The 12618-nt window shown below is 48.7% G+C and overlaps 1 protein-coding gene across 3 annotated transcripts in view; it reads left to right on the forward strand.

Moving 5' to 3' along the window:
- Nucleotides 1-12618, forward strand: part of NIPAL4 (NIPA like domain containing 4) — a 35513-nt gene that overhangs the window by 10074 nt on the left and 12821 nt on the right. The window contains exon 1 of one of the 3 annotated variants that reach the window (XM_015472345.3): nt 9549-9883. The exons of the other annotated variants lie outside the window; for them this stretch is intronic. Coding sequence (XP_015327831.1) covers nt 9847-9883 — 37 coding nt within the window. The 5' untranslated portion in view covers nt 9549-9846. Of the gene's footprint in view, nt 1-9548; nt 9884-12618 lie in introns of those variants that run through there. 3 annotated transcript variants of the gene reach the window in all.

The raw sequence follows: 12618 nt of genomic DNA on the forward strand, positions 1-12618 counted from the left end.
GTCCAGAGTCAGGCAGCTCTGTACCCCGACCCGACCCAACCCCTCCATCCCCATCAGGGCAGAGGTCCTCCAAGGTAGATGGGTGACTTAAGCCCTGCCCCACCTGACAAGCCATAAGGAAACCTTAACCCACGCTCTGGATTCTTTAGGAAACTCTCATCTAGGCCCAACTTCAAACCAGAATTTCCAGTGTGCCTGTGTTGGCAGTAAGTTAATTAGCAGTCTATGAGGACTGAGTGCTCTCACCACAGTGGCTCTATCCAAGGGCATAGGGCAAGGCATTCGGTCCTCTTTCTCTCTCCTGGGTGAGAAGCAAATGGGAAGAATGCAGCTCAGAGACTGGAGGCCAGTATGGGAGGAAGAGCCCTTTGGGGAGGAATCCAGAATCTGAAACCCAACCCCAAATACATTTGTCACTTGCATATATTGAGTGCTTGGTGGGTGAATGCCAGCTCTGTGCTAAATAAAAGCTTTATATGGCAGAATGGACTCGATCCGGACAGCCTTGGTGTGATTCCCAGCTCCGTGGCTTTGTAGCTGTGTGGCCAGAGGGCCAGTTGCTTGCTGTCATTGGGTGCTTGGACCCTCCCCTGTAATATGGGTCTAACAGGAGTACCTGCCCTAAATTCTTCCGTGTCGCTTTGAAGCAGGCTCCTACCTAGTCCTCTGATTTCTTTTTTTTTTTTTGATTGAGATACAATCCATTTACTAAGGTTTATTCTTTCCAGTGTACGATTCAGTGATTTTCCGTATATTCAAAAAGTTGTACAACAATCACCTCTAATTTCAAAGCATTTACATCACCCTAAAAAGATACCTACACTGTACCCATTAGCAGTCACACCCGATTCCCTGTCCCCATCCCTGCAGCCCTGGAAGCCATTCATCTTTTGGTCTCTATTTCATTACCTCATTCTGAACCTTTCATAGAAATGGGATCATATAATATCTGGCCTTTAATATGTGACCTCTTTCACTTAGCATAATGTTCTCAAGATTCATGCACGTTGTACCAGGAGGTGTCGGGCCCTCATTCCTCTTTATGGCCAAATAATATTCCATTGAATGGATGTGCCATGTTTTGTTTACCCCTTTATCAGTTCATGAACATTTAGAGTCTTTGTGCTTTGGAGCTCTTGTGAATAATGCTGATTTTTAATGTTGTGAATGTCTGTATACAAGTTTTTATGTGCACAATTGTTTTCTCTCCTCTTGGTTATGTGATAATTTTATCTTGTACCATTCTCCCACCCCTTGGCAAAAGGGCCTTCCTTCTGTCACTGTCAAAAACAAATCAAGCTTGCTTATACCTCAGGGCCTTTGCACTAGACATTCCTGTGTCTGGGAGGCTCTTTCCCCAGATATTCCCATGATTCACTCCTTGTCAGTCATAAGAGATACTTTCTTATAAGAAAAAGGTAATTTTTCTTAGATCAGACAGAATTCTCTTTCCTTCTTTTCACTTTCTGCAAAGAGAAGGACTTATAGACAGGCATGCACCCCTTCAGGTCTGTAGGGGATGGGGCATTTAGTGTGGAGACAGGAAAAGGAACCCATTTACTGCGCTGGATTTGTGCTTATGACCTGGGTTGTCTTTCATGATTCTCAACACATCCTGTTGAGGCAGGTTTAATTTTAAAAGGTGGTATATTGTAGGTGAAAATACTAGCTTTGGAGTCAGACAAAAATGAGTTTGGTTTGCCTCTTACTTAGCTTTGCCATTTAATAGCTGGAGCTTTGTGGACTTGTGCAAGCTACCTCGCTCCTCTGTGCCTCAGTTTCCATGTCTGCAAAATGGAGAATATGACACCTACTTCAAAAGGGTATTATAAGGGTTTGCTGATATAATACCTAAGAAGCCCTTGGATACAGCAAGTATTAAGTAAGGGGTAACTTTATTATTATCATTATCATTGTCTCTATTTTACGGAGAAGACAACTGAGGCCCAGGGAAGGTAATAACTTGCTTAAGGCCACGCAGCTCTCCTGTGTGGCCAGGTTGTTGCAGGGGCAGTGGGGGGGTGGGGGTGGGGGGGCAGGCTCCTTCCAGGGCCTGGGAGTGGGCTCTTGTCTAACATTCAGAAATAAATTGTCCAAGGAGACACAGGTGCTGACAGAGCAAGAGACTTTGTTGGGTAGGGGTACCCAGGTGGAGAGCAGTTGGGTAAGAGAACCCAAGAGGACTGCTCTGCCATCTGGCTTGCAGTCTTGGGTGATGGGGTCGGTTTCTGGGTTGTCTCTGTCCAATCAGTCTGACTCAAGGTCCTTCCTGGTGGTATGAGCATCACCAGGCTAAGATAGATTTCATAGAGGAGGATTCTAAAGGGAGGTTGGCAGGACATACGGACTGGCGTCTCCTCTCTCCTTCTGACCTTCCTTGAATTCTTCCAATTGGTGGTAACTTGTTAGTTCTGCATTCCTTATCAGGACCTCCTGTTGTAAGATAAGTCATGAAAGTGATTACTATCTTGCCTGGTCAGGGTGGATGGTTTTGGCCAGTGGTTCCCCTAATAAGCAGTCCCTGGTGGCTCAGACGGTAAAGCGTCTGCCTGCAATGCGGGAGACCCAGGTTCAATTCCTGGGTTGGGAAGATCCCCTGGAGAAGGAAATGACAATCCATTCCAGCACTCTTGCCTGGAAAATCCCATGAATGGAGGAGCCTGATAGGCTACAGTCCATGGGGTTGCAAAGAGTCGGACACAACTGAGCGACTTCACTTTCACTTTCTTTCCCCTAATAAGGCCAGATGCTTAATACCACCCCTAACCTGCTCTTCCTCCCCAGGATCCTTGAAGGAGGCTGAGCTAGTCCCCAGCTTGAAACCCCTCTCCCACCTCACACCTCCCATTCCTCACCACTTGGGAGTGCGTAGGAATTTCCCCTGAAACTCAGGTGGTACTACCCACTTGGAGCATTGTGCCTGTGTCCCCAGGCTCTGACCAGTGTCCCTAGAGACCTGAGATGACCCACGGGCATCCCTTCAAGAGTCTCACCAGCAGAGAGACAGCATGGAGGCCAAGGGACAAGTTTCCAGGCTCTTGCCCTGAATCAATAAGAGAAGCTCCTTTTTAAAGAGGTTTATTTGTTGTCCTTTCATGCAGCTTCGGAAAAATGGTTTTGATGCCGACCCCCCACCACCAAAAAAAAAAAAAAAAAAAACTAAAGATCTTTTATTTTCATAGCACATAATGAGGAACCTGAGACCTGCATATTAGGGATAGAATGGGGACCAGGACTCATATGGCCTGACTCTTTAATACCAGCCTCTCAGGCATCAGAGTCCAAGATGGGTGTATTTTTTTAAAATCCAAAAGGGGAAAACAGCTTAAATGTGTCTTTCATTTTCTAGTTGACTGTTCCCACTTTAGGATCTGTCTTCCCTCTGGCCACAAAGCTCGCTGCTCCCCTACCCTCCGTGTTCCCATGTGCCAGGTGCTACAGATCCCAGCAGGCACAGGGGACCAGTGTCACCACAGTCCCGCAGATCCCTCACCCTGAGGGATCAGGTCACTGCTGACCTGAGCAGTGACTCAGACCACCGAGAAGCAGGAATGAGGATGAGACCACAGCCAGTGCTCTGAGGACCCACTTGAACCCCAGCCTGGCCACTTCTTATCTGTGCGACCTTGAGCAAGTCCCCAGACCTCTCAGAGTCTCACTGTCATCAGGCGTAAACCTAAAAGAACTTCATGTACCTCGTGAGATTGCTGTAAGGATTACAGGGCAACGTATGCAAAGAACCTGCAGCACCGAAGCCGTGCAGCAAGTAAGAGTTTAAATCAGTATTATTTAACTCCAGTTGGTTAAACTTTGATAAGATCTGAAGTTCATTGCCATACATGAAGTGCATTAGGCTCTCTGCACACCCACACCAAGGCCAAGCAATGCTGCCCTTCCACATAGCATTCCTTGGAGTGAGCTCTGCCCTCTGTTGTAATGTGGAACTCCTTCCACCTGTAGGCAGATGCTCTGATGGAGGACCCCATAACTGGTGTGATCAGATTGAGAAGAGCGGTTGAGAAATAGCTCTAGGTTCAGGCTTCTGGGTTTCATCCTAGCCCCACTATTTAACTGCAGACTAGTTATTTAACCTTTCTAAGCCTCATTTTTCTCATCTCTAGAATAAGAACCATAGCAGTCAGTACCTAACTCAGGTTTACTGTGAGGAGTAAATGGGATAATGTGTATGAACGTCTCAGTGCACTGGCTCAGCCTTAAAAATTGGCCAGGAAGTAATACCTGATATTATTTGCCCTCAGGTCAGCCCTTTCAGCCCAGAAAGAAAGCTTAGTAGGAGATAAAAGTCACTGGATTGGGATTCCAGTGACTGTGGGTGAAGCATTGATTCTGCCACTAATTAACAGAGTGATGCTGGGCATGACCTTACCTCTCTCTGTGCCTCGGTTTCCCCATCTGCCAACCCAGAAGGTGGGATTCATTGAGCCCTTCCATCTCTAACTCTGAAGGATGGTTGATGAGAAGGTTGTATGGCTGCTCCATATAGTTTCTGGATGGTGCCAATCTTCCCAGCTATCCCATACAAAACAGCCAGGAAGAGGTCTGGGAAGAAGTCTCTGGGCTCCTTAAACCAGTGCCTGGGTTAAGAGCACTACTCTGGGGATGCCCAAGCCCAGCTTGAAATTTGGTCCCTACCTCTGTGTATGACTTTGGCAAAGTCCTCCCACCACTTCTCTGGACCTCAGTTCCTTCATCTATAAAATGGGACTTAAAATGGTACCCAGTACCCAGAGTCAGGAATTACGATGCCCAGTGCCTGCACAGTGCTTACCATAGAGAGGAAGGATTTGCTGTGCTGTTTTAATAATCATGATTGATGCCAGTTGCCTGTGGACCCCATCTCTGGGCACAGTGCTCATTCTTCGGGCCAGTCTGAGTGCACTGGTGTCCATTCTAAGCATTATTTCTTATGCACTTTATGAGTGTAAGACAGTAAAGCTCTCTTTGAGGCCAGCAACCATCACAGGGAACCACCCAGAGGAGAGTGGGCTGGCCTCTGCATACCTACCGTCGAGATTCCTATGATTCCAGGTCAGCCTGGAGGAGGTGACAGCACTCTGTCCATCCCCTCCCTGCCCTGAAGACCAGCTCTCCAGGACTGGAAAGGACCACAAGCTACATCTTTTCCAGCCCCTTTACCTGGTATAGGATGCCAGAAGGAAAAGTGGCCTACCCAAGTCTCATGGGATGGTACTAGACTTGGGACTGTAAGTAGTGTGTGTGGTATTGAAGAGAGTGTCTGCCTTTAATTCTTGGCTTCTCACATTACAGGCTGTGTCCTCACTGGACTGGAAAATAATAAACCTTTGCTTCCCACGGTTGTTGCAAAGATTAAATGAGCATACACAAAATATATAGCAAGCCCTCTACAAATAACATTTCTATTACTCATGTCTGTACTCTATATTCTTCCTCCACTGCTTTGCAGCCACACCACACTGGAAACATCCCATATATCAATTTTGGGATATCCTTTCTGCTGTGAAACTGTGTGGGACTAGAAGCATTGGTCTGGGGTGCCAGTCTGGAAACCTGATTGGAACTCTGCCTCTGCCTCTGTGTTGCTCTGTAAACCACCACAGGTCATCTTTCCTCTCTGGCCCTCAGTCTCTTCCTCTGTAAGAGTACTGTCCGATAAGAAAAAGAATGTGAGCCACATTCTATATATATTGGGTGGGCCAAAAAGTTTGTTTGGGTTTTTCTGTAAGATCATACGGCAAAACTCAAATGAACTTTTTGGCCAACCCAATAATTGGAAATTGTTCAGTAGCCACTTTATGAAAAGTAAAAAGAAGTAGAGAAAAGTAGTTTTAGTAATTGATTGCTGTTCAGTCGCTAAGTTGTGTCCTACTCTTTGCAACTCCATGGACTGCAGCACACCAGGCTTCCCTGTCCTTCACTATCTCCTGCAGTTTGTTCAGACTCATGTCCATCGAGTCAGTGATACTATCTCACCATCTCATCCTCTGTCACCCCCTTCTCCTTCTGCCTTCAGTCTTTCCCAGCATTAGGATCTTTTCCAGTGAGTCAGTTCTTCACATCAGGTAGCCAAAGTATTGGAGTTTCATCTTCAGCATCAGTCGTTCCAGTGAATATTCAGGGTTGCTTTCCTTTAGGGCTGACTGGTTTGATCTCCTTGCTGTCCAAGGGACTTTCAAGAGTCTTCTCCAGCACCACACTTCCGTGTTGTACCTAATGTAGTACATCCAAGAAATAATCGTGTCAACGTGTAATCAATACTAGAAAATTATTGAATGAGATATTGTATACCTTTTCTTCTTATTAAGTTTCTGAAATCTGGATGATTCTTGATCTGGGGCGATTTTGGCAATTGTCTGGGATGTTTTTGGTTATCAGAACCAAGAGGGGTAGAGGATGGCAGGCTGAGGTATGTGTGTGCAACTGGCATCCAAAGGGCAGAGACTGGGGATGCTGCTAAACTCCCTACAGTACGTAGGACAGCCCCCCCACAACAGAGGGTTATCTGGCCCCAGATGGTAACAGTTCCCGTTTTACACATAAAGCACAGTTCAGGTTAGCTGCTTTCTAAGTTCTAAATAGCCACATGGAGCTGGTGGCTACCGTATTGGACAGTGCAGCTCTATAACATCAAATATTTGGACATGTACTTAAAAAGCCAAATTTTTAGGAATTCGGGTTTTAGTAAATTTGTTTTCCTGCTCCTCCCTGAATAAGTGGCCAAATGAGATGTAGCTGGTTCGCCCATCCCTGGCTGGCTAAGGACAGAGCCCATCTGTCTCTGACTGGTTAGACTCTTCCAAAGCTACCCGCCCTCCCCTGGGAGACTGAGCCTCAGATGGACAGTGAACCCTGTTGTTCTTTTCTGGGGAGACAATGCTGCAGGCCCTGCTACCTACCTGACAGGGCTATTGTGGCTCAGGGAGAAAAGGGCTTTGTCAGGACAGCAGCCGAGGAGCCTGCAGTTCAATGGGGCCCTTCATGTCTGCACTCCCGGGATGTTAGATGCCAGCCTGGGGAGGCTCCACCCCCTCCTAGAACAAACAGGGACCTGGAGGCCCAGAGAGGGTGTAGAAGGCCCTCCAATAGATCCCAGTTCCCTCCACCTCAGCCCTTTGCCCTAAAACATGAAATCCATCTAACTCTGAGAAGCCCTGTCTCAAACCACAGGGTGAACTCAGTATTGCCCTTAAACTGGGCAAGGGGGCCCCTAACCTATAGTCTGAAATTTAGCAGCTCCACAAATCACAAGCATGTATACAGTTAATGTATTAAAGAGCAGGCATGTATTTGTCTCCCACGATCTAAGCTCAGCTCTGGCATAAGGCAGTGATAACCCAAGATCTTCTCTTGTGACTTAAAAAGCCCAGGCTAAAGCGAAGCACTCCATCTCTCTTGTCCTGTGTCCTTGGAAAAATGCAGTGAGAGTTTGAGGGTTGTACCTTGGCCAGCCTCAGAGATGGACTCTGTTTTATAGCACAGGTGGGATCTGAGTGGCAGAAATGCTTAGCTAAGAGTGTGCGCATGCTCAGGCGTGTCCAACTCTTTGCGACCCCATGGACTGTGGCCCGCCAGGCTCCTCTGTTTTCCAGGATTTTCCATACAAGAATACTGGAGTGGGTTGCCATTTCCTTTTTCCAGGGCATCTTCCCAACCCAGGAATCGAACCTGTGTCTCTTGCATCTCCTACGTTGCTGGGTGTATCCTTTACCACTGCACCATCTGGGAAGCCCAGGTAAGAGCAAAGACAAACTAAATTCTCTTGTCATGTTCTCCCTCATGGTGGCATAGACTCATTCATTTTTCTGTAACGAAGTACCCAGGAGGGCCAATCTGAAGTTTCCCAGGAGGGCCAATCTGTTTCTGGCTGCTGTGCATTCCAATTCATGCTGGTCTTGAGAAGTACTCACCTCCGTTTGAACCCCAGTGCCACATTCCTCCAAGGTTAGGGACAAGCTTGGATGTTAGGGGTAAAGACATATGAACTTGGATCTGTTGCTTCCCTTTCCTTTCTAATCTCTGGACTTCTGCCCTACCTACCCTACCCTAGACCCCATGGTAAAGTTTACAGATAATGAATACACACAGACACACACACACAGACAGAAAGGAGCAGAAAGGGTTGTCTTATTTGACAGGTAAGGAAACAGAACCTTTTGGAGACGAGGTAACTTTTTCAAGTCATTCAGTAAGTTAAGGGAAGCCACATGCTGGAAGAACCCATCCTTTGAGGCCCAGCTAGAAGGCCACCATTAAAGGATGGAGGGTGGTGACTGGGGAGACAGCTCGGGGCACAGCAACTCTTTTACTCTTGACACCCTCACTTACTAGCTATGGGACCTTGTGGTGTTGGGAGGGGTGTGTTTCTCCGTATTTAAAATATGACTTTTTCTATTCCTATATAAGATGTTATTATGGGAAACTGGTGGCAGGTATGAGAACTCTCTGTAATATTTTTTTAACTTTTCTGTAAATTCAAAATTATTTCATAATCAAAAAATTATACAATTTTCCCTTATCTATACCATGGAGGGTAGCATCCACCTCACAGAAGGCTTCAATAAAACATGCCTGTAAAGCTTTAGTACCTGTTTGGAAGTAAGGACTCAATAAATAACTACTTTAAGAAGCTATTTCCTCCAGGAGGCCAGTGACCTAACAGAACTGACCACAACATGGCAGTCCCATGTCCTCACTACTCAGGAGCACAAGATTATTTTGGCCTAAAATGCCAGGCTTGGTGTGGCTGCTAGGAGCATGCATTTCATTTGGGCTCTTGCACTTCCTAGCTGGGACCCCAGGGCAAGTTGCTCGATCTCTCTGTGCCTCGATATCCTTTCTTTAAATCATAAAGCTACAAGTAAGGTTGTCATGAGGATTAAATGAACTGGGGACTTTTCAGCACTAACAGCTGTGACTGACCCATAAGCAAGGACTGCCCACGTGTTTTTATGGTCTAGCTCAGTGTTTCTTGAACTTTTTACTAGACCCCACAGTAACAAATGTACTTTCCCTCACCTCCATTTTTCTTTTTAATGGTGATTTGGAAAGCCCCAGTCTCTGGGGAGTTGATCCCATTTTGTTTCTCCTATTAATGATTTATAAGGTTCTTAGGGGACAGGGAATATTTCTGATTCATTTTGATCTCTAAGTACTTCATTCCCTTCTCTCATTCAGTTTACCAAGTTTCTACCCCTCATTCATTCCACATATATGTATGGACCATTTGTTGAGTATCTACTTTGTGTACCTGTTACCTATTAATGTCCCTGTGCCCATCGTAGGTACGTAGAATGAACGAATAAGGCAGGGAGGCGGGAAGGCAGGCAGAAAGGAAAAAAAAATCAGGGTCCCAGACACCCCTGGCCCGAGAGGGCTCCAGCTGGCAGCAGAGCCCCCTTTTCCACCCCCACATTCCCACTTCCACCTCGGCCAGAAAATTGCTCCCTCTGCAGCCAGGCTGCAGCCCATCAACTGTCATCGGGGACGGAACTGGGTGTCGTCCGGCATCGCGCAGCGGGGCGGCGCCCGGGGGCCGCCCTCTCGCACCCTGTGGTGTGCGGCGGTGATCCCTCGCAGTGTGCCAGGCAGCCTCCGCACCCCAGGAGGGCATGCACCCCTCCGCGGGCAGCTCGAGCGTTGCCCAAGAGGCCGGGTGGCTCCTCCCCGGGGACCCTCCCCCTCTGGGGCGCGTCATTCTCCCCACCCCCGGGTCCCGACCCCAGCGGCTCCTGTCACGCCGGCCACGCTGGGACAGTTCTCAGCCACCTGCTCCGAAGCCGGGGAGCCGGGGAGCCGGGGAGCCGGGGTGCCGGCAGCCCGTGAGTCGGTGCGAGCGCCCAGAGCCCCATGGAGCTGCCGGCCAGCAACAGCAGCTGCGAGAACGGTGCGTGGAGCCGGCGGGGACCGGCGGGGACCCGGTGCACCCTGCGCTTTGCCTTCCCTTCCTTCGCGCTGCTCCTTTCTTCCGCGTCCTCTCCTACCAGGGGACCCCAAACGGGGCAGGGGGTCCGCACTTGTCACCCCACCTAGTTCTCGGCCCGTCTAAGGAAGGAGCAGGCTTCTGGCTGACTTTCCCCCTCTTTGGACCTAGGGGCCAGGGAGAGGGGGAAGAGCGGGGAGTGGGAGAAGGAGGCGTGGCTTGATTGATTGGAGCTGGTCCATCCAAAGGGTTGAGGGGAGCGTGTTGGGGTTTCTTTTATGTATAGTTGCTTTGGATATTAGTACCTGCCCAGGCCTGTCTCCCTGGGGCTCACCAGAGACAGGGGAGTGGGCACAGAGCCCCACCACCCTCAAACCCATATCCACCTTTTAGGAAAAAAGAGGAAAGGAACAACCCAGGAAAGGAAAAGGAAAGATGCTGAGCTAGGCTTTTCACTTGCATTATCCCAACTAATCCTTAACACAGCTCTAGAAGGCAGGTAGATATTACTACCTCTGTCATCATTCCAGAGACAGAAATTGAGGCTCTGAAAAGGCCGATGAACTTGCTCAAAGTAATACTGTGGGGATATGGAATATAAAACCAGGGCTCTTGGATTCCAAAAACTGTGCTCACACCACTGTGCTCACCCCGTTTTCTGGCATATCTCCATTTTTCTACCTGTCCTGGTATTGCAGCCTATGGAATATCCGTGTTTTTTCTAACTTCTCTTCTCCAGTGAAGCTTTCAAAACAGGCCTGTTGGGTGTTGGCTGTCTTTGGTTTTCTGAACAACAATGCAGTCCATTTTCAGCCTCACCTTCCCCTGGGGATAAATATGTTCCAGTCCTAGCATATTCTAGGGGAGAGGTAGGGATCATCTGGCCCAGCATCCATTGGCCAGCTGCACATCCTCCTCAGGATTGGGTTCCCTTTGGCCCTCAGCCTTCCCTCCTTTTCTTGCCCCCCTCTGGGAAGACTTGACTTGATGGAGGCACTAAGCTCCATGGGCGCCTCAGGCCCAAACTGCTAAGCCCACCCTTTGGCTCCACCTGCTGGAGGTGTACCTTCAGGAGGGCAGGGGAAGGGCGTGGGGGTGGGCTTGGACTTCCTCTGAGGAGTTGCCTTCCTTGGCCAGCATCCTCCCAGCTCTGGCTCTTTTCCTGAGCTCAGGGAACTCCCAGGACTTGACTCCTCTCCAAGTGGAGGAACAGGAGTGAGCAGTCAGGACAAGTCTGATTAAGGACCCAGATGGTTTCTCATCTCCTCTTCTCTGGATTGTGACACAGGTGTGGGAAAGAGAAGTCTCCCACTGCAAAAGATGCCTGGGTGTCTCTGCTAGGTTCCAGACCCAGTTCTGCCTCCAGGCTTTTGTGAGACTCAAGCAAATCCTTCCCCATCTCAGGGCCTCCGTTTTCCCAGCTGAGAAGAAAGACAGTTAGATGGGCTGCTGCTATTCCATGCTTTCTCTGCTGTGGAAGCAAGGTCAACATCACCCTTCCTTTGTTCCACCAAAATGCCACTCTGTGCTCCAGGTGTGCCAGAGCTAAAGCTGCCTCACCTTTTGGGCTTTGAGGCTCTTCCAGTGCAGGCCCAGAGGTCTAGCTTGGCCCAAGGGGAAGTGCTAGGCCCAGCGTTATATCCTTGGCATGGGAGCTTGGGTCTTTGTGACACACAGTTTGAAAAAGACCTTCTCCACCAAAAGTCACAAACTCACATGCTTCAAGGGGCCGAGAACAAAACAATGATGACTGAAGAGAGCTGGGTATGGACTCGGGGCAATCGCAAAGATCATGTCCTATCTAGGGACAAAAACCCTGCTGAGCTGTGGCCAGCGGTTGCCTATGGGACTGCATACCCAGCGAGGTAAGCAAAGGCAGCCCTGAAGTGGAGTTTTTGTGGGAAATCTCCTGATTTTTAAATGTTAGTAGTGAGTTCATATCTTAAGATAACCTTCAAGAGGCTGAGTGAAACCCAGCCCCCTTGCCGCCTGCTTTGAGAAGGGTATGTAGTGACTGAGAGCATGGACTTTGGCATTCTATTCACTTGAGAAATAATTCTGGTTTCACTGCTTATCGCCAATGTAGCCCCAGGTTACCGAGCTTGTCAGGGCCCCAGTTTCTTCAGGTAAAACCCTAGACATCATCACTGTGCCATTTCCATGACAAAGATGCTCCTGGAAAGTTCTGGAGCGGTGGGCCCTATGAGTCTCAGCCTGTGTTTTGTATTGATTCCTTGAACTTGGGCAGCTTCATTCTACTGACTAAGGGTCTGCCTCTCATGCCCAGGTTTGTCCTCTTGTCCTTGCTGTTTGGGCCAGAAGAACCAGCAAGAGTGTGCTAGCTGAAGGGCATGAGAACTGATGACTCTTGCAGACTCGGGGACTTAGAAAGAGAGCCTATACAAAGCCTGTGTGGGATGGCAGGGACCCTGATTCCTCTGAGGCCTGAAGGAGGCCCCAGCCACTGACCATGTGCATCAGAGGTCTTCGAAGTAAGACCTGGGATGGTTGGTTCTCATAGACAAGATGCTGGTATTTCATCACCTTCAGGCCTCAGAGGGGCTGTGCACTCCAGCCTCACTCCCTCCTGTTACTTGTAGGGACTCCCTGTTGTGGCTGGAGTTAAGTATATGTAAGTGAAGAAGCCTCTGGAAGGGGAGAATATGTGTGCTCCTGAGCTGTTGGAGGCCTCTGTGCCC

This window comes from Bos taurus, chromosome 7 (genome assembly GCF_002263795.3).
Source record: "Bos taurus isolate L1 Dominette 01449 registration number 42190680 breed Hereford chromosome 7, ARS-UCD2.0, whole genome shotgun sequence".
Classification (NCBI taxonomy): domain Eukaryota; kingdom Metazoa; phylum Chordata; class Mammalia; order Artiodactyla; family Bovidae; genus Bos; species Bos taurus.